This window comes from Manis pentadactyla, chromosome 13 (assembly GCF_030020395.1).
Source record: "Manis pentadactyla isolate mManPen7 chromosome 13, mManPen7.hap1, whole genome shotgun sequence".
Lineage (NCBI taxonomy): Eukaryota > Metazoa > Chordata > Mammalia > Pholidota > Manidae > Manis > Manis pentadactyla.
In genome coordinates this window covers 101742176-101766144 of record NC_080031.1, presented here as the reverse complement: position 1 = coordinate 101766144, position 23969 = coordinate 101742176, and the positions used below count along the sequence as shown (strand labels likewise).

The 23969-nt window shown below is 45.3% G+C and overlaps 2 protein-coding genes across 12 annotated transcripts in view; both read right to left on the bottom strand.

Annotated features, from left to right (window-relative positions):
* Positions 1-23969, bottom strand: part of LOC118917576 (protocadherin gamma-C4) — a 153041-nt gene that overhangs the window by 114033 nt on the left and 15039 nt on the right. For 2 of the 11 annotated variants that reach the window (XM_057490997.1, XM_057490992.1), the window contains exon 1: positions 14592-19186. The exons of 3 other annotated variants lie outside the window; for them this stretch is intronic. In XM_057490997.1, the coding sequence (XP_057346980.1) occupies positions 14592-17015 (2424 nt within the window). In that variant the 5' untranslated portion in view covers positions 17016-19186. Of the gene's footprint in view, positions 1-367; positions 5807-5857; positions 10023-10074; positions 14560-14591; positions 19187-23969 lie in introns of those variants that run through there. 6 more of the 11 variants (XM_036895636.2, XM_036895715.2, XM_036895667.2 and 3 more) reach the window with 6 other exon arrangements.
* LOC118917705 (protocadherin gamma-B1-like) lies at positions 19145-23958 on the bottom strand. The gene is given in 6 exon segments (XM_036895776.2): positions 19145-19178; positions 19180-20752; positions 20755-20854; positions 20856-21182; positions 21184-21241; positions 21243-23958. Coding segments are annotated over 6 exon segments (2430 nt in total). The 5' UTR covers positions 21581-23958.

The following is a 23969-nucleotide window of genomic DNA, read 5'->3' as shown; positions in this document are numbered from 1 at the left end:
ATATATTTACATTACATATAAAACATAGTAAGGATTGACTGCATTGGGAAAATAAGTAAACCACTTAATTGCCAAGATTTGTGTTTAATTGTATATAGATAATACGTATCACAATCACAGTGTGAGATACTAGTGTATTAAAAATAGGGTATATTGTTTTAGGATTAGCAAGAATTTCAAGACCAACACAAGGTGACTATGAAAGGACAATTGCAGCGCAGATAAGTAATCACCCCTCCCATTCTAGGCCCAGACAAATCAATATAATATAATAAAATCAAGATATATTTGCATGTATATATATTTTAACTTATAATGATTGAAACCTAACTATGCTATGGGAAGAAAGGGTATTGAAGTTACTCACCTGTTGCAGACTGACTGAACTGGAAGTCATTTTAAGATTCCCATTACTGGGAGGATTGCCATTACTGGTACTTTCAAACCAAAAGGCTTCATTACATAGAAGATCTTCAGGTGGAACACCTTCAGGCTTTATGCTGAGAAATTTAAGTTCAGTCTTTGAGGAATGTGAGGCAGCACATAGATTGTAAGAATAAGGCAAAGTTCCCTCACTAAAGCTGGGGAGAATCCCAGGTCCAGTCTTGGAGCAGACACCAGTGTGAAAGCAACTCCAAGCACTGTGGCTGGAGGAGCATCGCAAGTTCAGGGCAACTGCCAAAATCACCGCGAGGAGGAAGAGCACCGAGATCAAGGCCAAGGCCACCACCAGGTAAAACTGCAGCTCAGCCTGGGGGTCAGAGGGCGCGGGGCCGTCGCTAAGATCCGGCAGCACGTCTTGGAGGCTGTCTGCGAAGACCAGGTGCAGCGTGGCGGTGGCCGAGAGGGGAGGCTGTCCCCCATCGCGCACAGCGACCAGCAGGCGCTGTCTGGCCGCGTCCCTGTCGCCCAAGGCGCGCGCCGTGCGCACCTCGCCCGTGCGCAGCCCCAGGCTGAAGAGTCCGGGCTCGCTGGCCTGCAGCACGTGGTAGGACAGCCAGGCGTTGTGTCCCGAGTCGGCGTCCACCGCCACCACCTTGGTGACCAGGTAGCCGGGCTGCGCGGCGCGCGGCACCGTGTCGAAGAGCGCCGAGCCGTCGGGCCCCAGCGCCGGGTACAGCACCCTCGGCGCGTTGTCGTTGCGGTCGCCCACCAGCACGCGCAGGCTCACGTTGGCGCCGAGCGCGGGCGAGCCCTGGTCGCGGGCCTGCAGCGTCAGCTCGAAGGCGCGCAGCTGCTCGTGGTCGAAGGCGCGCTGCGCGAACACCGCGCCGCTCTGCGCGCTCACCGACACGTAGGACCGCAGCGCCCGCGGCTCCAGGTCGCTGGCCACGATGGAGTAGGACACGTGGCCGTTGGGCCCCAGGTCGGGGTCGGAGGCGCTGACTTGCGCGATGGAGGCGCCGGGAGGGTTGTTCTCTGCCACGTGGACCGCGTAGGAGGCCTGCTGGAAAATCGGCGCGTTGTCGTTGACGTCTGCGACGATCAAGTTGACAGTTCTGTTAGAGAAGAGGGGAGGCTTGCCCCTGTCGGTTGCAGTGATGGTTACGTTGTATTCTGGAGTCTGCTCTCGATCTAGGGCTCCTTCTGTGACCAACTTATATGTGTTTTTTGTTTCTTGAACTATTTTAAATGGGAACTTTCCTTGTAGTTGGCACAGGATTTCCCCATTAAAACCAGAATCTGGGTCATGTGTTTTGATCAGGGCAATGACAGTCCCCAGCTCAGCATCTTCTTGTATATGTTTAGATTCAGAATCCAGCGTTATCTGAGGAACATTATCATTTTCATCCAAAATATTTATTCGTACTTTACAATGTGCAGTGTGACGGCCACCGTCCTTTGCTTGCACCCCAATTGTGTAGCTCTCCCTCTCTTCAAAGTCCAGTCCTCCTGCAGTGGTAAGTTCCCCTGTTTTACTGTCCAGCTTGAACAGATGTCTCACTGTCTTACCAATGTTGATGAAAGTATAGGTGATCTCAGCATTAACACCCTCATCTGAGTCAGTGGCCATCACTTTCAGCACAGAGGAGCCCACCTGCAGGCTCTCTGGAACGCTGACCATGTACATGTCCTGGGTGAACATTGGGGGGTTATCATTTGCATCTGCCACTACCACCCTGATCTGGGTTGTGCAGCTTCTGGCTGGCTCACCCCCATCCACAGCTGTGAGGACCAGGTGATGGAAGGACTGTTCTTCCCTGTCCAGGGAAGCCTTCACTACCAGTTCTGGGTAGCTACTGCCCTCGGGGTTCTCCTTCTGGATCAGTGAGAAGTGGGGATCTGGGCTGAGGTAGTACTGCCCCAGGGAATTGACACCTACATCTAAATCTTGGGCGGATTCCAGGGCAAAGGTGGCTCCAGTTAGGGCCAGTTCACTGATTTCCAGCTCCGTGATATTTCGGCTAAAGGCTGGTGGGTTGTCGTTGACATCCTGAATCACCACAGTTACGTGAAAAAAGTCGAACGGCTTTTCAGCGACCACCTCAAATTCCAGAACACAGGTCGGCTTCTTGCCACAGATCTCCTCTCGATCTATACGGTCGCTCACGAGTAAGTCCCCGTTCTCGGTGCTCACTGTAAAGAATTTCTTCTCTGCACTAACCCGCAGGTTCCGAGTAGGCAGATCGCGCACGCCAAGCCCCAGATCCTTGGCGAGGTTCCCCACCACGGAGCCCCTGGGCAGCTCCTCGGGAATCGTGTAGCGGATCTGTTCCGAAAGCGCCGGGTAGAACAAAGGCAGCAAGAAGAGAAATGGCATTCGTCTCTGCCCATCCCGGCCCTTAGGTCCCAAGCGGTTTTCCATCTCGCTTTCTGCGTCTTTGCCTTTCTGATTCCGAACAGCTGCGATCGCTAAATGATCCTAAGAATTCTCTGAAAAGGAATAACGCCTTGATTTGTCTTGGCGGGCAGATTCTCTGATATCTCCGCGGCAGAGAGCCGGGGAGAGTGCACAGTTTCCCCGACTCTGCCGTCCGCTGGCGATTCCCTCGCCTCTGGAGGAGCTGGTATTTCGCTCAGTACTAGCCAACAGCGGCACCCCGCGCCTCGGCTGCAGAACTGCAGGCGTGGTTACCAAATAAGCTCCACGTCAGAAGCCGGAGAGAAAATTCTGTGTTCTGATACAGATAATCGTTCTTCCCGTTTTACAAGGACTTTAACATTTTAAATACTTACTATGTCTTCGGGCTGGCTTTAAGTTCTTTAAACTTGAACGTTATCCATCCAAATCAATTATTTTTACTCGTCAAAGAGCAGAAGTACCTTGCTGGGAGGCTTATTAGTATCATTATGTTTTCAGTTTCCATTTTCATAAAATGGCCACAATAAGATCTTTCCAGTGTACCTTAGTAGAAATGAGGACCAAACAAAATAATATATAGAAAATGATACAAATAAAAGAATGTTTGGTGGTAGAAGGCATAATCTGAAAATTCTTGAAGTGTCATCTTGATATGTATTGTCATTCCACTGTTTTTTTCTTCTTACAAACGTTATACATTTCATAGCTTCTAGTTTTATCATGTATTTCACTTTCTTCTGTCTTATCTTCATTACCTTCTCCCCAAAATAACTGGTAGGCACGCAAGGAGAGTGGTAGTCTTTATAAAGTAGAATTCTGTTAAGAAGCAGGAGACTCCTCTCCTTCGTTTCCAAGTGTCAACTTATAGTTAACTGACAATGACTTTAAAATTATTCCACTAATTTTATTTTTCCACACTACTTACCACTGTATTTAATTGCTCTGTTTTTGCACAAATAGCCTAGCAGTGCTGAGTTATTTAGATTTTTGGGGTGAAGTATGAGTCCTTATATATTCCAAATAAAGTAATATATGTTGTCCACTTTTTCTTGATCCATAGGTTACTATCTGATCATCCCAACCCTTTGTTGCTGACACTCTTCTCTTATCAGTGAGCATGACAATTTCCATGTGTTTGATAGGTGTCTTACAGTTTTAATTCCATTTCTAAATTAGAAATCTTGATAAATTGTTTTTTAACCTACATAATATATTATCATTCTAAAATTTGGCAAGTATGTGGCAATGTTAAACCCATTTAATCTTGGAATAGCATTACAGCCTCTTAAACTGTTCATTGTATCCAGGATTCTAGACAGAAACTCATTAACATCTCTACATCAACAAATATAAAAACCCTACTAACTCAAAACTTTGCTCCAAAACATGACCGAGCAAGTGCCTTTCCAACATTGTGTGAACACTTCAATTAATATAGGGAAATTATCTTTTCAGCACACGCATGAAACTAAAGATTCAAAAAGAAGTGTACAGTATTAATACCATATACTCTCAAGGGTGTTGGATCAAGCATTTGATTATGTAAAGTCTACTGAAGTTTACAGACGCCTCAAAGGTATTTTTCCATTGAATGAAAAAGTTACCTCAGGACACATACCCAAATCTATACAACCTTTTCTTTGAAATATAATGGAAAAGTGAGCTTTCATGTAAGGAATGAATGAGATCAGTATCTATCATACAGATTCTCTTGTTACTCTTTGGACACATTCTCTAGTCGTTGTGTCTGCACATTTTACCTTGAGGTCAGAACTGTCCATATATATATATGGACATAAAATCGTATCCTCTTCAGAAAAAGGTTAAATATAAAAATCAACAGGTCCTAGGTTCCCAAAGACATCAATAAGCCTTGCATGTGGCTCAGTAATGTAGCTTACTATCCCACTGATTATATCTTATTGCCATTTCCCCCATCTATTCACTTTGAAGCTGATGTTCTAGTTGTTAAAAGTGCAAAATTTGAAAGGTTGAAAAATCTTTTAAAGAAGCTTCTGAAAATCATCTTCAGTAAATCAGATGCCAAAAATGAATAGGGGCAGTCTTCCACTACACAACAGTTTTACTCATGAAATTTTAGGCCCATAGACCAACATTTCATTAAGAAAAATCTATTCATTTATGATGAGCACATCCCTGAAAAATTAATTTAAAATTTCAAACTATTTTTAAGTTGAATTGATTTTCCAAATACAAGTCTTAGACTATGTAATGAAGCAGAATTGTACTTACACCTGCAGAAATGCAGACATTCAAGTAGAATACTGATTTTGAAAAGTTAAGGGATTACCTGTAACCAGAAGATGCCAGGTGTATGGCATATATGTATTTGATGAAAGAAACAGTATCTAATTCTTTGGCGATTTTAAACAGCATCACAAAATAAAGCAGAATTCTAAAGCCCCTTCTCCCTAATTTCTTCTCTGAACAAATAAGCATATCCAATTATTACATGGTTTAACCCAAACTACTAGATTTCATAATGCAACAGATACTATCATCACTATAAATTTAATCTGTTTTTTTTCTGGTATTTATCTTGCAGAAGTTTTCTGTATTCTTCCACTTATACAAACACTATTAAGTATTTCCCTATGCAATCAACAGGTATACTAAAATATCAGTGCTGTACATATCCTTTCCCTATTGGTGTTCAGAGGGACATTCAAAACAGAACACTGCATCTAACAATTTGCCCTATTCAAACAACTCTTCTACTAATGCAACAACAGCTCTAGTACAAGAAAGTCTTAAGGTAAAGTGATTATGTTTAACCACTTTTTAAAAAGTACTTCTTCCACTGAGTCTATGGCTACCAGCTACACTTTCTAAATATGTCCTTATTGAAAAAAAAGAAGACACTAAACCCAAAATACAATTTGAAAACAATGCAGAAAACGTCTATTATCAAATAAGTTTATCTAAATAATGAACATAAGTATTCACTATGTAACCAACTTTCAATGTGGTGGGAAAATGATTGAGGAAGGAAAGAAAATACTAAAAGCATTCCTACTGAAAAAGAAAACTCACCTGAATAACTTCTAGTTCTTCATTTGTATTTATCTTCTCAGATATCAGAAGAGGCTCGCTTTTCGCACAGCTCTCCTGGCTGACGAGCGTGTCCGCGTAGTTGGGCTGGGGGAAGATCACGTGACTCTCCCGCGAGTCCGCAGTGAGGGACACCTCGTGGGAATAGGTCTGCAGGAAAGCCCGCACCCCGTCCACGCCCACAAAGGGCGAGGCCCCCACGCCCACCAGACCGCCGCCCACGGCCGGCAGCAGACGCGACGCGTGCCAGCGCCGCAGCCTGAGGGCCAGCAGCACGATGACAAAGGCGAGGAAGACGCAGGACACCGCGGCCACCGCCACCACCAGGTACAGCGTGAGGCCAGAGGCGTCCGGGTCGGCCGGGGCCTTCATGCTGTCCAGGTCGGCCAGGACGTCTGGGATGCTGTCGGCCACGGCCACCGTGAGCGTGACGGTGGCCGAGAGAGGGGGCTGGCCGTGGTCCTGGACCGCCACCACCAGGCTCTGCTTGAGCGCGTCTCTGTCCAGCAGGGCCCGCGCTGTGCGCACCTCGCCCGTGTGCAGCCCCACCGCGAAGAGCCCTGGCTCGCTGGCCTTGAGCAGGCGGAAGGACAGCCAGGCGTTCTGGCCCGAGTCTCTGTCCACCGCCACCACCTTGGTCACCAGGTAGCCGGGCTCTGCGGAGCGGGGTGCCAGCTCCACGCCTGTGGACCCGTCGGTGGGGAGGGCGGGGTACAGGATCTCTGGGGCATTGTCGTTTTGGTCTAGAATGAACAGGCTCAAAGATACATTGCTGCTCAGTGGTGGGTCCCCACTGTCCCTGGCTGTCACCCACAGATGCAGGTCTTTAACCTGTTCATAGTCAAAAGATCCCAATGCATATAGGGTGCCAGTGTCAGAGTTGATGGAGACATAGGAGGATAGAGGCATTCCTTGAACCATATCCTCCTCCAGAGAATAAGTGACCTGTGCATTGTTGCCATTGTCAGGGTCGTGGGCAGTCACAGATAAGATCGAGATGCCTCTGGGATTGTTTTCTGGAATGTAGGTGGAGTAGGAAGTGTGAGGAAAGATGGGAGGATTGTCATTGATATCTGACACTTTTAGGAAGATGTGGTTTTCTGCAGACAGAGGTGGATTTCCACTGTCAGTGACAGTTACCGTGATATTATAATCTGAGATTTCTTCTCTGTCCAGCGCACTGGTTGTTAACAAATGATAGTAATTACCAAATGACTTTTCCAATTTGAAGGGCAAGTTCCTGGGGATAGAGCATGCAATTTCACCATTCTCTCCAGAATCACCATCATGCACGCTAAACAGCACAAGTATGGTTCCAGGAAGACAGTCTTCAGAAACAGGACTTGTGAGAGAAGTAAGGACCACTTCGGGGACATTGTCATTCACGTCCTGTACCGTGACCAGCACTTTAGCACTGGCAAGAAGGGCACCTCCATCTTGAGCTACCACTTCCATGAGGTAGAATCTGGATTCTTCATAATCCAGTGACTGCACAGTTGAGATTTCACCCAGGCTGGAATCAAGTTGGAAAGTCTCTGAAATTTTGTCGTCTTCGTTGCGAAAAGAGTAGATGAGTTTTCCGTTTATTCCCTCATCTGGGTCCGTAGCGGTTACTGTGAGCAACCGAGTACCCACAGGTATGTTCTCTGGAACACTCACTCTGTACTCCGATTGAGTAAAGAGAGGTGCATTATCGTTTGCGTCGAGGACCACCACGCGGATGTGTGTAGTACTGGAGAGTATGGGGTTTCCGCCATCCAAAGCTGTGAGGAGCAGATCATGAAGGGCCACTTTCTCGCGGTCTAAGGGCCGTTCCAGTACCAGCTCCGGGTATTTTTGCCCATCAGTTCCACTTTTCTCATCCAGAGAGAAGTGCGTATTGGAACTGAGCTGGTAACTCTGGAGGGAGTTAACACCCACATCCGCATCTCGAGCGAAGGGAAGCACTAACCTCGTTCCCATAGCTGCATTTTCAATAACTTTTACTTTTACTTCCTCATCACGGAAACGCGGGAAGTTGTCATTAATATCTATTATTTCTACTTCTATTTCATAAATTTTCATTTTATCCTCTACCAAGATGTTAAAGCTCACCAGGCACCGCGCGCTCTGAGCGCAGAGCTCCTCCCGGTCTATCCTGCCCGCGGTGACCAAGCTGCCGCTCCGCGCGTTCAGGGCAAAGAGCTGCGTCCTGCCTCGGGAGACGATGCGCACTCCGCGCTCCGCCAGCTCCCGGGGCTCCAGACCCAAGTCCTGGGCGATGTTGCCCACAAAGGAGCCTTTGTCCAGCTCCTCGGGCACCGAGTAATGGATCTGCCCGGCCCCAGCCCCCAACAACGTCCCCAGGAGCACGAAGTGCAGGAGCAGCCCTCTGCAGCCCCAGACCCTCAGTGCCTCCGCCATTGCCTTCTCTCCTACCAGTTTTCTCTTAGTCCTGGTTCCAGCCTGCTGTTTCCTTATTTCTTTAAAACCAAAGGGAATACATTCTGTGGCGGAAATGGGAGAGAGGAGCGAGTGGGAGCCTTTTCTCGGCAGTGGGTAGGCTCTGTGCGGGTTTCCGGCGGAGCAGAATCGGCTCGCAGCAGTGGCAGCTTCTTTCCCACTTTGGTGAACAGCGACGCTCAGAGTCCTAACCAGTTACTACACCAATTCTGTTTATGTATCATACATGTTTGGTTATGTGTTTTATTTCTAATAATTTTGTTTTATCCATAACGTATTACTGCATGACATTCTTATATTTAATTATGATTTAATTCTAAAATAGCAAAGTATCTTCACAAACCATTTGATCAATGCAATTATTAGATACTTTACTTCTTTACAAAAATGTTATATAAAGTGCCATTGAGCCTATATCCTTTATTTGCCTCTTACCTATATTGGGTCCATTAAATTAGGACATTAGAATTCTTACTTTTGTAGGATTTAATATTTCATCTTTTTGTTTGGATTTTATTGATGAAAACACACCCATTTGTACATAGGAATACCAAGAAAGCAAACCCAGCCCTCAGTGCACCTTTTTGCAAAAAGGCCTACTGATTCATGCAAAGTGTATTAGCTGTCATACACAGAAAAAAGAAAGGGACATTTTGTTACTTGTTAGGCCTTTGAAAAAGTTTCTAGGATTCACACTAAGAAAATGGAAGCTACAGTATAACAGACTGACAGTTTGAGTTACTACACAGTATTCATATTTTCTTATTACCATGTCTAAATTGGAGTTAGACATTTCACAGTGACACACTCTTGGGAAAATCAGTACGGTGGCTGTGGCAGAAAAGATTTTAGTTCATCATCCATGCAGAAAAACATGTCCATATACTTATCAGAGAGAGCCAGTAACTGGCCTTTCTATGTTGAAATAGATACTTAATGTTATCTATCACCTTTATATGGTAGAAAAGAAAACCTCATGACTGAAAAAATTTTGAGAGCCTATTAAGTGAGAGAAGTGATTTTACTTAATGACAACTTCATAGGAATATGAAGAAATTCTACACCTATAATTAGAAAACTCAAAAAATTAAGTTTTAAGTAAACTGTGAGTATAGGTTGCAAATTTTTCTCAACGTACAATTTTTCACAAAAGCAACTTGTCACTATGCATGAGAGAAAGATTTCTCCCACTTAGTAAGTGTACTCTTAATAGCAGACAGTGGAGACCTCAGACTGTCCATTCCTTTTAAATAGATCTGGGATTCCAAGACAAATAGCTTGTAAAGACACAGCGTCGGTATTATACCATATTCTGCTGCTGACAAGCCATGAAATTTAAGTAAAATTCTTTCTTTCTTTGGTTCCCGGTTTGCCCAAACTAGTAAGATTGGGAGCTCTCTTTACCCTTAAGGACTATAATTCTAAAAAGAAGTAAAACTAAAATTTGAGTAATAAAGACCCCTCATGGTGAAACGAAGAGCCTAAAGTCCCAATAGTAATAAACCTTGAGAGGGAAGGAATGTAAAGAGGACGAAAAAAGTGAAGTAAGTCATGTAGTAAAGGCCTCTGATTATGGACAAATACCTCTCGCACATCCATAGAAAACCTATGCCAAATATTTGGGTAGAAAATATTAAGGCAGAACACTGCCTAAATTTGATCCACAAGACAATAAATTACGAAATAGAGAATCCTACCAGTTAGGTGATCTGTTAAATACTCAAACTCAAAGTGAAAATAAGTGAATTAAAGCTCACCTTTAAGATAGTATCTAAGGGAAGTGGGACCACAGCATCTCCATGATTTGTAGTTGGTATCCAAGAGGCATCTTCACAGAGGAGGTCCTGAGGGGGAACCACTTCCGGGGTTACGTTGAGAAATTTAAACTCTGTCTTATCTGACTGGGCGGCAACACACAGATTGTAGGAATAAGGCAAAGTTCCCTCACTGTAATTGGAGAGAATCCCAGGTCCAGACTTGGAACTGAGACCAGGCTGAAGGCAGCCCCAAGCACAGGGACTGGAAGAGCGACGCAGGCGCAGGCCAATGGCCAGAATCACCGCGAGGAGGAAGAGCACCGAGATCAAGGCCAAGGCCACCACCAGGTAAAACTGCAGCTCAGCCTGGGGGTCAGCGGGCGCGGGGCCGTCGCTAAGATCCGGCAGCACGTCTTGGAGGCTGTCTGCGAAGACCAGGTGCAGCGTGGCGGTGGCCGAGAGGGGAGGCTGTCCCCCATCGCGCACAGCGACCAGCAGGCGCTGTCTGGCCGCGTCCCTGTCGCCCAAGGCGCGCGCCGTGCGCACCTCGCCCGTGCGCAGCCCCAGGCTGAAGAGTCCGGGCTCGCTGGCCTGCAGCACGTGGTAGGACAGCCAGGCGTTGTGTCCCGAGTCGGCGTCCACCGCCACCACCTTGGTGACCAGGTAGCCGGGCTGCGCGGCGCGCGGCACCGTGTCGAAGAGCGCCGAGCCGTCGGGCCCCAGCGCCGGGTACAGCACCCTCGGCGCGTTGTCGTTGCGGTCGCCCACCAGCACGCGCAGGCTCACGTTGGCGCCGAGCGCGGGCGAGCCCTGGTCGCGGGCCTGCAGCGTCAGCTCGAAGGCGCGCAGCTGCTCGTGGTCGAAGGCGCGCTGCGCGAACACCGCGCCGCTCTGCGCGCTCACCGACACGTAGGACCGCAGCGCCCGCGGCTCCAGGTCGCTGGCCACGATGGAGTAGGACACGTGGCCGTTGGGCCCCAGGTCGGGGTCGGAGGCGCTGACTTGCGCGATGGAGGCGCCTGGAGGGTTGTTTTCTGCCACGTGGACCACGTAGGAGGCCTGCTGGAAAACCGGCGCGTTGTCGTTGACGTCGGTGATGTGCAGGGTGATGGTGGCGCTGGAGGAGAGGGGCGGCTTGCCCCTGTCGGTGGCCATTACCGTGACGTTGTACTCCGGGGTCTGTTCCCGGTCCAGGGCCCCGTCTGTCACAAGCTTGTAATAGCTCTTAGAGTAAGATTTCAAAATAAAGTTGGCCTTTCCCAAGATGTGGCAGTAAACTTCTCCATTTTCTCCAGAATCTCTATCTCTTGTTTTTATCAAGGCAATCACTGTTCCTAGTGGTGAATCCTCCGGTAGAGGAGTAAATACAGAAGTTACAATCACTTCAGGTGCACAGTCATTCTCATCGATAATTTCAACTTCAATGCTGCAATGGGCTGCTAGATCTCCAGGATCTTTTGCTTCTATATGAAGATTGTAACTATTAGCAGTTTCAAAATCAAAGTTATCCTTTGTCGTGATTTCTCCTGTTCTTTTATCTAAGTTAAAAAACTGTTCCACTTGTTCGTCCACATTGTGAAAGGAGTAGGTGATCTCTGCATTGACACCCTCGTCCTGGTCGGTGGCTGTCACTCTAAGCACAGAAAAACCTGGGGGCACGCCCTCCTGTAGGTTGACCTTATACACGTCCTGGCTGAACACTGGGGGATTGTCGTTGGCATCGGTGACTTGGATTTGTATCTCGGTGGTGCCACTTTGGGGTGGGTTCCCACCATCTACAGCTGTGAGGATCAATTGATGGAAATTCTGCTCTTCTCTGTCCAGAGAATGTATCAGAATCAACTCAGGATACTTACTTCCATCTGGAGTCTGTCTCTCTGCGAGATCAAAGTGCTCATTGTCTTTGAGGTGGTATATCTGTAATGAATTAGGACCAGCATCCGAATCCAGTGCCGGGTCTAGTGGAAATGTTTTACCTGGCTTAGTGGATTCTCCTATTTTTAAATCAATCTTGCTCTGTTTGAACATCGGAATGTTGTCATTTATATCCTGTACTGTTACTGCTATGTGGAAAATATTCAGTGGGTTTTCAGCGACAGTATCGAAATCCAGAATACATAGAGGTTTCCTCCCACAAATCTGCTCTCGGTCTATCCTGTCACTCACAAGTAATTCCCCGCTCTCCGGGTTAATGGTGAAATATTCCTTCTCCGCGCTAACCCGCAGCTTCCGGGCCGGCAAATCCCGGACACTGAGCCCCAGATCCTTTGCGAGGTTTCCTACCACTGAGTTCTTGGCCAGCTCTTCGGGAATTGAATAACGGATTTGGTCCGGGAGAACTCCGCGGAACAAAGACAGCAGGAAGGGCAACCATACCTGCCGCCAGCGAGCCGGGCAGCTCCTCTCAGCGCTCCGCCTCATCCTCTGCCTCCCTCCAGTGCTGCTCTGCTCCTTGGCCGGGAGGAGGAAGAACACTGTGGATGGCAAAATCCAGGGTAAGATCACCTTTCCTGCTTGTTTTCCGAATCCGAATCTGTACTGGTCCCGTGTGTGACTGGTTTGAGCTGGAAGTTACCCTTTCAAGAGACTTCCCGAATGCGTTTCGGATATCTTCACTCTTCTTTTGACCTACAGCGACGCCCAGAGGACTTCCCATGAAACTGCACCGATGGCTTGTAAATGTTTTTCAAAGAACTAATTTTACTTTTCTTTTTTGGATTTATAAAGAGTATTTATTTGTTTTTAAGTAGATAAACATTCATATAGTTCCACATTCAAAGGGTACATAAGGCATATTCTATAGGCTCTCTTTCTTTGCTTTCAACAACACATTTCTCCAAGGAGAAACAAGAAACATCATTCCAGAGATACTGTGCATAGTGTAGCACATTTTTATAAATTTCGATCCCTTTTAGACACAAATGGAAGTATACGACATACCATGTTCTGCATTTTGCTCTTTTCATTTATTATATCTTGAAGATCATTTCCTATTAGTCCATAAGGTTTCCTACCTATTTTTATAGCAATGTAGTATCACCATATATTGTACAGTAATTTAACCAGAAAGATTATTTTCTAAAAGAAACCTAGTGCCCATTCAAACAAAAACATATTTCCCACGTGATATTAGGTTATAAATGATCTACAGCTCTTCTAGGCATTTAAAGTATTCATCACTCTCATTCTGGAACACACTCTTAATGCCAGCATCCAAATATGTTTGAAACCATTTCAGGCCAATTAATATTCCCAAATCACATTTTAAATCTTCAAATTTTAAATAATCTCTCCCTAGGTATGATTTGTCTCTGAATATTCATTTATTTCCTCTCCCTTTGCCAGCTAATTTTGTCACATCACATTCATGTTGTCTCTAAGTTTGCATCACAGTTAACCACAAAATCAAAAGCAGTTAGGAATTAAAACTCCTTAACTTGACCTGAGGCATAGTCCACAGTCTATTGCTACAATTGTCAGGTATATAAAGACAGGTAATTTGCATAGGTTTAGATATTCATGAATTCTTAATTAACTCACAGAATGAAGTGAAAGCACAAGGAACAAAAGTGTTGCGTATCCTTTGCACACAACATATTTTCCCACATAGAATATCATCTTAGAGCCACACATTGACCGAGCTATCTGAGAGCAATTTGCAGGAACAGGAATGAGGCATACTTGGTAAGTAGCATAAATCACATCAGTTCAGAGTCCAAGTTAACCAACCTTTCTAAGTGATGAAAAAAAAGATTTTTTTAAAGTTATGTTTTCCTTAGAAATAAAGAAGTGTCTCATAGTGATGCCATAATAGTCATTTGGAAGTTACTAAAATTACTCCCACAACCCACTTAAATGCAAGTGAAATAAAATGGCCAGTATTTTTGGGAATCACAGAAGTGCACCAAAGGAATCACACACATAGTCACTGCTGGTGCATGACACAAAGTACAAAAACAAATATTTGAAATATGCCAATCCAGTTGAGAAACTATCCCTTTAAAGTTATATCAAAACATTAATTATTCCCCTGTATTTATCAACTGCCATTGTTTAATTATAGTGCAAATACCCTTTCAAGGAAAGAAAAGTAAACTTCAAGCAAAGTATATTGGGGTGTGAAAAGATGAATTTTAAAAATACTTAATCAGATTCAACAATAGCCCCATAAAAGAGAATGCTTTAATATTAATTTGCACAATCGTCTTCCATTTCACAGTTCTTATCTGTTCTTCCACTAAAACGCCTAAAGGAGAACGGCTTTTAGAGAGATGGTCAGAGGCATAAGATTAAGAAACTTGCTGAAACATAACCGAATGAAGAGTATAAGATGAGTAATATACAACTTTGAGATGTAGTTACCATTACCAAGTATTATTGAAGGATCATCTGCCTCACTCCTTTAAAGCAGTGGGATACTAAAAAGAAGTGCCTTAATTTGGTATATTACCTATTTTATACAACTGGAGACATTTACAGCTCTCTGCCTATGTTTCAGTGCGGTAAGATTAACTCACCTGAAGTAGATTGGGGTCTCCTTTCGTTTCAAGTAAATCCTGAGATATCAGAAGAGGCTCGCTTTTCGCACAGCTCTCCTGGCTGATGAGCGTGTCCGCATAGTTGGGCTGGGGGAAGATCACGTGACTCTCCCGCGAGTCCGCAGTGAGGGACACCTCGTGGGAATAGGTCTGCAGGAAAGCCCGCACCCCGTCCACGCCCACAAAGGGCGAGGCCCCCACGCCCACCAGCCCGCCGCCCACGGCCGGCAGCAGACGCGACGCGTGCCAGCGCCTCAGCCTGAGGGCCAGCAGCACGATGACAAAGGCGAGGAAGACGCAGGACACCGCGGCCACCGCCACCACCAGGTACAGCGTGAGGCCAGAGGCGTCCGGGTCGGCCGGGGCCTTCATGCTGTCCAGGTCGGCCAGGACGTCTGGGATGCTGTCGGCCACGGCCACCGTGAGCGTGACGGTGGCCGAGAGAGGGGGCTGGCCGTGGTCCTGGACCGCCACCACCAGGCTCTGCTTGAGCGCGTCTCTGTCCAGCAGGGCCCGCGCTGTGCGCACCTCGCCCGTGTGCAGCCCCACCGCGAAGAGCCCTGGCTCGCTGGCCTTGAGCAGGCGGAAGGACAGCCAGGCGTTCTGGCCCGAGTCTCTGTCCACCGCCACCACCTTGGTCACCAGGTAGCCGGGCTCTGCGGAGCGGGGTGCCAGCTCCACGCCTGTGGACCCGTCGGTGGGGAGGGCGGGGTACAGGATCTCTGGGGCGTTGTCGTTCTGGTCCAGCACAAACAGGCTCAGGGACACGTTGCTGCTAAGTGGAGGGTCTCCACTGTCGCTGGCTGTCACCAATAGCTTCAGCTCTTTGACCTGCTCATAGTCGAAGGAACGCAATGCATACAGGACTCCAGTATTAGAGTTGATGGAGACATAAGAGGAGAGAGGTGCCCCCTGGACCATGTCCTCAGCCAGAGAGTAAGTGACTCTGGCATTCTCAATGCTGTCAGGGTCCTGAGCAGTCATGGTTAAAACAGAAGCTCCCCTTGGGTTGTTTTCATGAAAGTAAGTGGAATAGGAAGCATGAGGGAAGGAAGGTGGATTGTCATTGATGTCTGCCACCTGAAATGCAATGTGAGTTTGTGTAGACAATGGTGGAGTTCCATGGTCAGTGGCAGTTACCGTGATATTATATTCTGAGACTTCTTCCCTGTCCAGAGTTCTTTGTGTCAACAACCGATGATAAGTTCCGTAGGTCTTTTCAAGTGTGAATGGTAGATTATTAAGAATAGAACAAGTGACAAGGCCATTCTCTCCTGAGTCACTGTCATGCACATTGAAAAGTGCAATTACTGTGCCTGGGGAAGAAGTTTCTTGGATAGAGCTGATAAGAGATGTAACAGTGACTTCTGGAGCATTGTCATTTACATCCAGAACTGTCACCAGTACCTTACTTCTGGCTCGGAGACCAGGTCCATCATGGGCTTCTACATCTATATCATAGAATCCAGAGTCCTCATAATCTAGATCTCCCAATATTGTTATGTCCCCATTCAGAGAATTCAACCGGAAGAGCTGGGATATTTTATCTCTTACTTTACGAAAGGAATATGTTACTTCTCCATTGGCTCCTTCGTCTGGATCAGTGGCTTTTACAGTCAGCAGCCGGGAACCCACTGGAGCATTCTCCCGAACACTCACATGGTACTCGGACTGAGTGAATACGGGGGCATTGTCGTTGGTATCCACAAGTGTTACATGAATCTTGGCAGTGCCTGAGTGAATCCGGTCACCTCCGTCGAAAGCAGTGAGAACGAGGTGGTGAACAGCCTCTTCCTCGCGGTCCAGGCTGCGCTCCAGCACCAGCTCCGGATACTTAATCCCATCGGCTCCACTTTGCACGTCCAGGGAGAAATGAACATTTGAGCTGAGCTGGTAACCCTGCAGGGAGTTTACCCCTACATCTGGATCAAAAGCCTCAGGAAGAGGAAATCTAGTCCCAGGAATTTCATTTTCAGTGACTTTTATTTCCCTTTGCTCTGTCCCAAAGTTGGGTGCATTATCATTAACATCGATTATCTCCACTTCTATTCCAAAAATCTTCACTTTGTCTTCTAGAAGAATCTCCAGGCTTACTACACAGTTTGGAGATCTGTCACAGAGCTCCTCCCGGTCTATCCTGCCCGCGGTGACCAAGCTGCCGCTCCGCGCGTTCAGGGCAAAGAGCTGCGTCCTACCTCTGGAGACGATGCGCACTCCGCGCTCCGCCAGCTCCCGGGGCTCCAAACCCAAGTCCTGGGCGATGTTGCCCACGAAGGAGCCTTTGTCTAACTCCTCAGGCACCGAGTAGCGAATCTGTTCTGCCCGGATTTTCCATATGGCCCCTAGAAGAACGCAGATCCCGACTAACCGGCTGCAGTCTGGGCGATAAGGAGGAGCCGCCATTCCAGCACCGCCGCGAAATAGCTGTTGCTTCAGCGTTCGCTCAGTGGAGGCCTTGAGGAGCCCCAGGATCTTTGGGGTCCTAGATAATGCGCACTCACCGTTGGATGTTGGCGCTTTCGGGGTTCAGTTTGAAGCTTTCATAAAGCCTCAGGGTCAGCGCTTTGTGAAGCAGAAATTTTATGGTTCGGATTAAATTCCTGGAGTCTTTTTCGCCCCGATTGGTGAACAGCGACACTCGGAGTCCTAAACTGTTACTGCAATCTATTCTTAGTAAAGCCTCACTTTGTGTATACTTCTTTTCCATATCCTTTTTCTCCCAAAAGAATAAGTCAAACTTCTGTTTTTATTTGCATTGAAAATCCAGGAACTACCCAAAGCTTCTGTTCAGTAAGCCTTATAAAATACTTTTCTTTCAAATAAAATGTTTTTTTTTTCTAAGCATTTTTTCTACCTCCTTTAAATTTATGCACTATTTACCCTCATAGCAACTTTCAGTACAGTTTATGGTGTAAAGGACACATTAATCCCTCCACCAAACAAGGGTGGACTTGAAGAATGGAAGAACAGGTAGGCAAAAAGTGTTCAGGGAGTAGGAGTTCCGGGTTCTAGACCCAACCTATGCAGAAACAAGCTTCCTAATATGAATTGACCCTTTATAATCAAGGCAACTTTTTAATTCCCTTGTAAGAAAATATGTACTCTTTGAGAGCTAGTCTTACCCCTGTGCAAATGGGTGTGGCAAATAAAATAGATTTGGGAAGATAACTTGCTCCTTAATTTTGTATACAGAAGATTCTTAGGCGACAAGCATGTCTGTGCTTTTCATGTTCACAGTGTGTCCTCAAACTTTAGATCTGCATCTTTTATAGAGTATACACTCAAATAGTTTTCCAGTGTTTAATGAGTGAGTCACTAATGCAACTGCAAAGCCTAAAACAATAGTTAAATTATTTTGATCTTAAACATAAATAATAAAGGTAAGAAGGCAAAAGAGTTAAACTGAGCACTGTAAAGAGCAGACAATATTTCAGTAATCTTTTTTCACATAGGGACTCATCCAGAAGGTATTATTTTAATATTATGTATAAGTTTACATTAGCTTTGATTTTAGAAATTAACCAGCAAAAGGAAATATTTTAGTATATATGTTATATACTAAACATTTAGTTGTATATGTTATCATTGCATGTTTCATAGTTTTCTTATTCATGAATACTTAATTTACTAATCTGAGAAACCTTGAGATAAAGCAGCAAGTAAGTAGTTTTCTAATTACTCCTCACATAATAATTAGCACTAGAAGTTACTCATAAAATTTAACTAGACACAAAAGTCCACTAACTATTCAGAGTTTAAGAGTCTTCAGATTTTGGAGAGTATATTAGAGGTGTTTTTCACAATCCTCAAAGGTATTCACAAATTGCTGGGGACTGGAAAGTAAAATGAGGTATTTTGAAAAAATTTTACTCCCTTCTCAGAAATTATACTAAAAAAAAAAAGAAAAGGAAATGAAGGAAATATGGAAAAGGCTTTCTATTTTTTAAATGTTCATTACATCCTTTTTTACAACAGTAACAAGTAAGATGTAAAAATAAATTAAGAATGATTAAGAAAATGATTCTTGAATGAGATTATGAAGTGGGAATAAGATTGACTCAAAGTTAGTGATTCAAATGTTAAATCTGACACTCTTTGCTACATGTGATAAGGCAGAGAAATGTTAACAGACTTAACTATTGGAAGACTATATTAGAAATATACACTGCAGCAAAAAGATAAATAACTACAATATATTTGACAAAGATGAACATTAACATAGAAACAGCTATCAATACACTTATAAAGAGCAAAGCTTGAAAAAAGTAGTACCACACATCAACTAAGAAAGGGCAGTGCTATTAATAAAGGTTGTGATAGCCAAGAAAAAGCTCTGGCAAGATTTGCTGACTATACAGAAATGCTAACAGTAAAGATTAAGAAGTAGTGATTACATAACTACCAAGACTACTAAGTAATCAAAGAATCAATGTCTACCCATCCAATGCACCTCCTCTGTCACTACCATCACTACATAATGAACAACCAAAAATAATTATGCATGCCTAAGAATAAAACATAACATTTGAAATTTAAGTAGGTTTGCAAAAAATCACATGAGAGGAATGAGGGGTAATATGCGATTTTGGGGTCTTCATTACTGGCACACACATCCATAGAAGGATTATTACATAGAAGATCGTGAGGGGGAGCGATTTCTGGTGTCAGGTTAGGAAAATTAAATTTGGTCTTTGCTGAATGTGAGACAACGCACAGATTGTAGGAATAAGGCAAAGTCCCCTCGTTATAGTTGGAGCGAACCTTCAATCCAGACTTGGAACTGAGACTAGGCTGAAAGCATCCCCCGACACCGGGACTTGAACAGCGATGCAGGCGCAGGCCAATGGCCAGAATCACCGCGAGGAGGAAGAGCACCGAGATCAAGGCCAAGGCCAACACCAGGTAAAACTGCAGCTCAGCCTGGGGGTCAGCGGGCGCGGGGCCGTCGCTAAGATCCGGCAGCACGTCTTGGAGGCTGTCTGCGAAGACCAGGTACAGCGTGGCGGTGGCCGAGAGGGGAGGCTGTCCCCCATCGCGCACAGCGATCAGCAGGCGCTGTCTGGCCGCGTCCCTGTCGCCCAAGGCGCGCGCCGTGCGCACCTCGCCCGTGCGCAGCCCCAGGCTGAAGAGTCCGGGCTCGCTGGCCTGCAGCACGTGGTAGGACAGCCAGGCGTTGTGTCCCGAGTCGGCGTCCACCGCCACCACCTTGGTGACCAGGTAGCCGGGCTGCGCGGCGCGCGGCACCGTGTCGAAGAGCGCCGAGCCGTCGGGCCCCAGCGCCGGGTACAGCACCCTCGGCGCGTTGTCGTTGCGGTCGCCCACCAGCACGCGCAGGCTCACGTTGGCGCCGAGCGCGGGCGAGCCCTGGTCGCGGGCCTGCAGCGTCAGCTCGAAGGCGCGCAGCTGCTCGTGGTCGAAGGCGCGCTGCGCGAACACCGCGCCGCTCTGCGCGCTCACCGACACGTAGGACCGCAGCGCCCGCGGCTCCAGGTCGCTGGCCACGATGGAGTAGGAGATGTGGCCGTTGGGCCCCAGGTCGGGGTCGGAGGCGCTGACTTGCGCGATGGAGGCGCCGGGAGGGTTGTTCTCTGCCACATGGACCACGTAGGAGACCTGCTGGAAAACCGGCGCGTTGTCTTTGACGTTGCCAATGTGTAGGATGACGCTTGCCCTGGAGGAGAGGGATGGCTTGCCCTTGTCGGTAGCTGTGATGGTGACATTGTACTCTGCCATCTGTTCACGGTCTAGGTCATTGTCAATCACCAGCTTGTAATAATTCTTAGAATTGGATTCTAATTTGAAGGGAACGTCTTCCTGAATATAGCATGTCACCAGACCATTTTGCCCAGAATCCTGGTCCCACACTTTAATGAGAGGTATTACAGTTCCAAGGTCTAAGTCTTCTGGAATATGGTTAGAAAAGGAAATGAATTTCACCTCTGGGGCATTGTCGTTCTCATCAACAATCTCAATCTAAACAGTACAGTGAGCCATGTGCATCCCTCCATCTTTGGCTTTTACACCCAACATATATCTACTTGTCTCTTCAAAGTCCAGTGTGCCATTGGTTTTGATGTCGCCGGTATTTGCATTGAGATTGAAGAGGAGGCTGGTACTTGTTGGGGCATTGAGGAAGGCATGGTGATCTCTGCATTAATGCCCTCGTCCCACTCAGTGGCCATCACCCGCAACACAGAGGTTCCCCAGGGCACATTTTCTTGCAGGCTAACTCTGTATGTGTCCTTGGCTGAACAATGGAGCATTATCACTGGCATCAGTGACCTGGATACGGATCTGGGTGGTGCCGCTTAGTGGAGGGTCCCCGCCATCCTTGGCAGTCAGGATTAAGTGGTGGAAGCTCTGTCGTTCCCTGTCCAGAGGTTTTACCAGCATTAATTCTGGGTATTTACTTCCATCGGGACTTTCCTTCATTGACAGAGAGAAGTGTTCATTGGAGTTGATAGTGTATATCTTCAGTGAGTTACTTTCTACATCTGGGTCTTGTGCAGAATCCAGTGGGAATTTTACCCCTAGTAAGGCTGACTCATAGATTTCCAAAGTCAATGCTTTAAGCAGTGAAATATGGTGCATTGTCATTTATATCTTGAATTGCAACAATCAAGTGAAAAATTCATTGGGTTGTCAGCCACCAGTTCAAATTCTAGTGCACACTCGGATTTACTCCCGCAAATTTTCTCTCCATCTATCCTACCACTCATTAATAAATCCCCACTCTCTACACTCACACTGAAAAAATCCTCTGCACTAACTCGCAGTTTTTGAGCTGGCAACTCCTGGACACTGAGCCTCAGATCCTTGGCAAGGTTCCCCACCCATGAGCCCTTGGCCATCTCTTCCAGAATTGCGTACTGAATCTGCTGGGAGATGGCCCCACAAAACAAAGGCAGCAAGAAGAAAAACAGTACCCGATTCTTCATCATTTCAGTTTTTCTGGAGCACCTTTGCATTTCTTTAACTCTCTGGAAAGCTTCTTTTCAAGATGTCTCTGGGATGTTTAAAAAATCAGCGATGGCAGCCTGGACTTTTGTGTTTTGAGGGAGGACTTGTTCGTTGGGTGCTAGAGGAGTTGCATCAGTGTTCTGACTTGCACAGGACAAAGCAGGAAAATGCTCTGCCTGACATTCCGTGGAGTTGAGAACCCTTCTTTCCTTTGGTCAATAGCGGCGCCCGGAGGTTGTCTGGGAGAAGTGCATATTGCCTAGCTATCTTCAAAGTTTAAAGTGAATTCTTGAATCTGTGTACCGATCTTTTTATTTGTTGGAAATGACCAAATATTCAGATTCCCTTTGAATTTCTGGTTTTCCATCATTTCATGAGCACTTCCATTTTATTTTATTTTACAGTCTTTTTTCATTAAAAATTTCATAAGGCCTATAAGCCATTTTTTCAGTTTCGGGGTCAAGAACATCTTCAATGATCTCTCTGTATTTGTAAACATTGGCATAACTAGTTTTGATGTAACCAAATAAGTTACTGGCTTTTTATTCACATTTTAGTGGACTACAATCCTTGCATTTTTATAAATCCATACTTCCCTTATTTAGTATTTTAACTCTCCATATATACTTTATCAATTCACTAATACTATGCAAAGATAGAGTCTTTGCAAAAAATAAAAAGAATGAGTCAAGGACTTAGACTTATTTTAATGTATTGCTCATCTTTTAAAAACATAAATAATCTTCCCATTAAGTACAGCAGAGTCCTTAGACACTCCATTTGGAACTTATACCCTGTAATCCCTGAACCGGTCTTGAGTAACTAAAACAAATATCTTTATTTCAAGTGCACTACCAAATTAGATGCACTACCCAATATCCCACTATTTTGCAGGGCTAATCCATACTCATCTTACACTCCAGACAAAACTGTTTTCCTAGGATATCCTTTCCCTTGCTTACCCTACTTCATGTCTTTATACTTGTTTTTTTTTTTTACTATAAACCCTCCCCCCTTTATATCATAGTGAATCCTTTCCCATCTTTTAAAAATATCATTTTTAGTGAAAATTTAATGTCTGAAACCTTTCATTATCTATACAAGCAGATGGAAATTGTCCTGCTTTTGTATTCTCTGTGCATTTTCACAACACATACACAGGCTGTTTTATATGGGGTTCTTAGAAATTTCTCTTTGAGCACTTAAAGTTCCTCTGGCACTAGCCATTTCATTTTTTTTTCTCCTTACAAGGAAAATGATACTAGTATTATAAAGATATTTTCCCTAAAAAAATATATTTCAAAGGTTATGTGCCCTTTTTCCTGTGATGTACTTGCACGTTTGAGGGAAAAACACCCCTCTCTGCTTTCAGTTATTTTGTTCAGGCACTATTGAATATACCTCTTTCTAATATGTGGAGGGAGAGGTCTGTTCCTTTGCTTGAGATCTAATGAAATGCATTTGGGTTTAATTTTGGATGCTCTCTTAAGAGATTTCATGGGTGAAAACAATTTCATAAATTTCAAATGAGCAAACAATTTCTGGCTCAAGAAAGTTGGAGAACTTCTGTTCCATTGCTAAAGTGGATGGTCTGGAAATCTCCCACAGAGGCTGAGACATACCTCTGTACATTTTTAAAATCCTTCTCAAAGAACAAGAAATGCCACTCCAAAATTCATAAAACAGTTGAGGCAATTGAGCTTCCCACCTTCAGACAAGAGGCTGAAATCAATATGCACACACACACTCATACATGCACTTTAGGGTGTACCTAATACAGACTATAGGCCAGGTAAAACCATTTGACCAACTCCAACAATTTTCACCCTACACTTTTTATGTCATTGAGATGAAAAGAATGTGATCCGGCTTGGAAGGGGTTAGCATCATTTCATGGAAACCCAAAATACCTAGTATTTATGATTTTTATTTATTTGTATCAGTCAGGATAGGTTAAGTAGGCTGAATTAACAAACAAACTTCAAATAACAGGGATTTAAAATGCAAAAGGCCTATTTATCACAGGTGTACAGATCAATGTTGGGTCAACCAGAGGGCTCTTCCTTCACTGTAGTTATTCAGGGACCCCAGTAAAAGGAGCAGTCACAACTTCAAAGACTAACTTAGAGATCTGGAAATTCTCACAGTGGAAACTAGAGCTTTCTCTAGAAAGAGGCACACATTGCTTCCCTTTACAATGTATTTGACTAGAACTGGTTGCCTAGGTCCTCTTACACATAAGCAGTCCAGGAGGATCAGCCCCAGTGTAGGTCCAGAAGGAGAATTATTTAAACAAAAGGACTAGTAACTAACACATTTCTTTGTTATCAAATGAATGTGTATTAAAGCTTTATAATAACCACACTGGCATAATATTCTTTATAATACTCAAAGAAA